Source organism: Eimeria mitis, genomic scaffold (genome assembly GCF_000499745.2).
Source record: "Eimeria mitis Houghton genomic scaffold, Emh_scaff4667, whole genome shotgun sequence".
NCBI classification, from domain to species: Eukaryota; Apicomplexa; class Conoidasida; order Eucoccidiorida; family Eimeriidae; genus Eimeria; species Eimeria mitis.
The window spans coordinates 257-488 of record NW_013572971.1 but is presented as its reverse complement, the minus strand read 5'-3'; the positions used below and the strand labels follow the sequence as shown (position 1 = coordinate 488).

General features: G+C 61.6%; 1 protein-coding gene across 1 annotated transcript in view; it reads left to right on the top strand.

The window, feature by feature from the left end:
• Positions 1–232, top strand: part of EMH_0076910 (uncharacterized protein) — a gene marked incomplete at both ends in the record, with an annotated part of 2,656 nt that overhangs the window by 2,199 nt on the left and 225 nt on the right. Inside the window, one exon of the mRNA XM_013499780.1 lies at positions 4–184. Within this exon, the coding sequence (XP_013355234.1) occupies positions 4–184 (181 nt within the window). The remainder of the gene's footprint in view (positions 1–3; positions 185–232) is intronic.

The following is a 232-nucleotide window of genomic DNA, read 5'->3' as shown; positions in this document are numbered from 1 at the left end:
GCAAGAACAGCAGCAGCAGCGACTGCAGCAAGAACGACAGCAGCAGCAAGAACAGCAGCAGCAGCAGCAGCAGCAACAGCAACAGCAGCAGCAGCAGCAGCAACGCAAACGGCAGCACAGGAACTGGCAGCACCTCCGAAGGCGAGAAGGCCGAGCAGCAGCAAAACCTGCTGCTGCTGCTGCTGTTGCTGCTGCTGCTGCCGCTGCTGCTGCTGCTGCTGCTGCTGCTGCT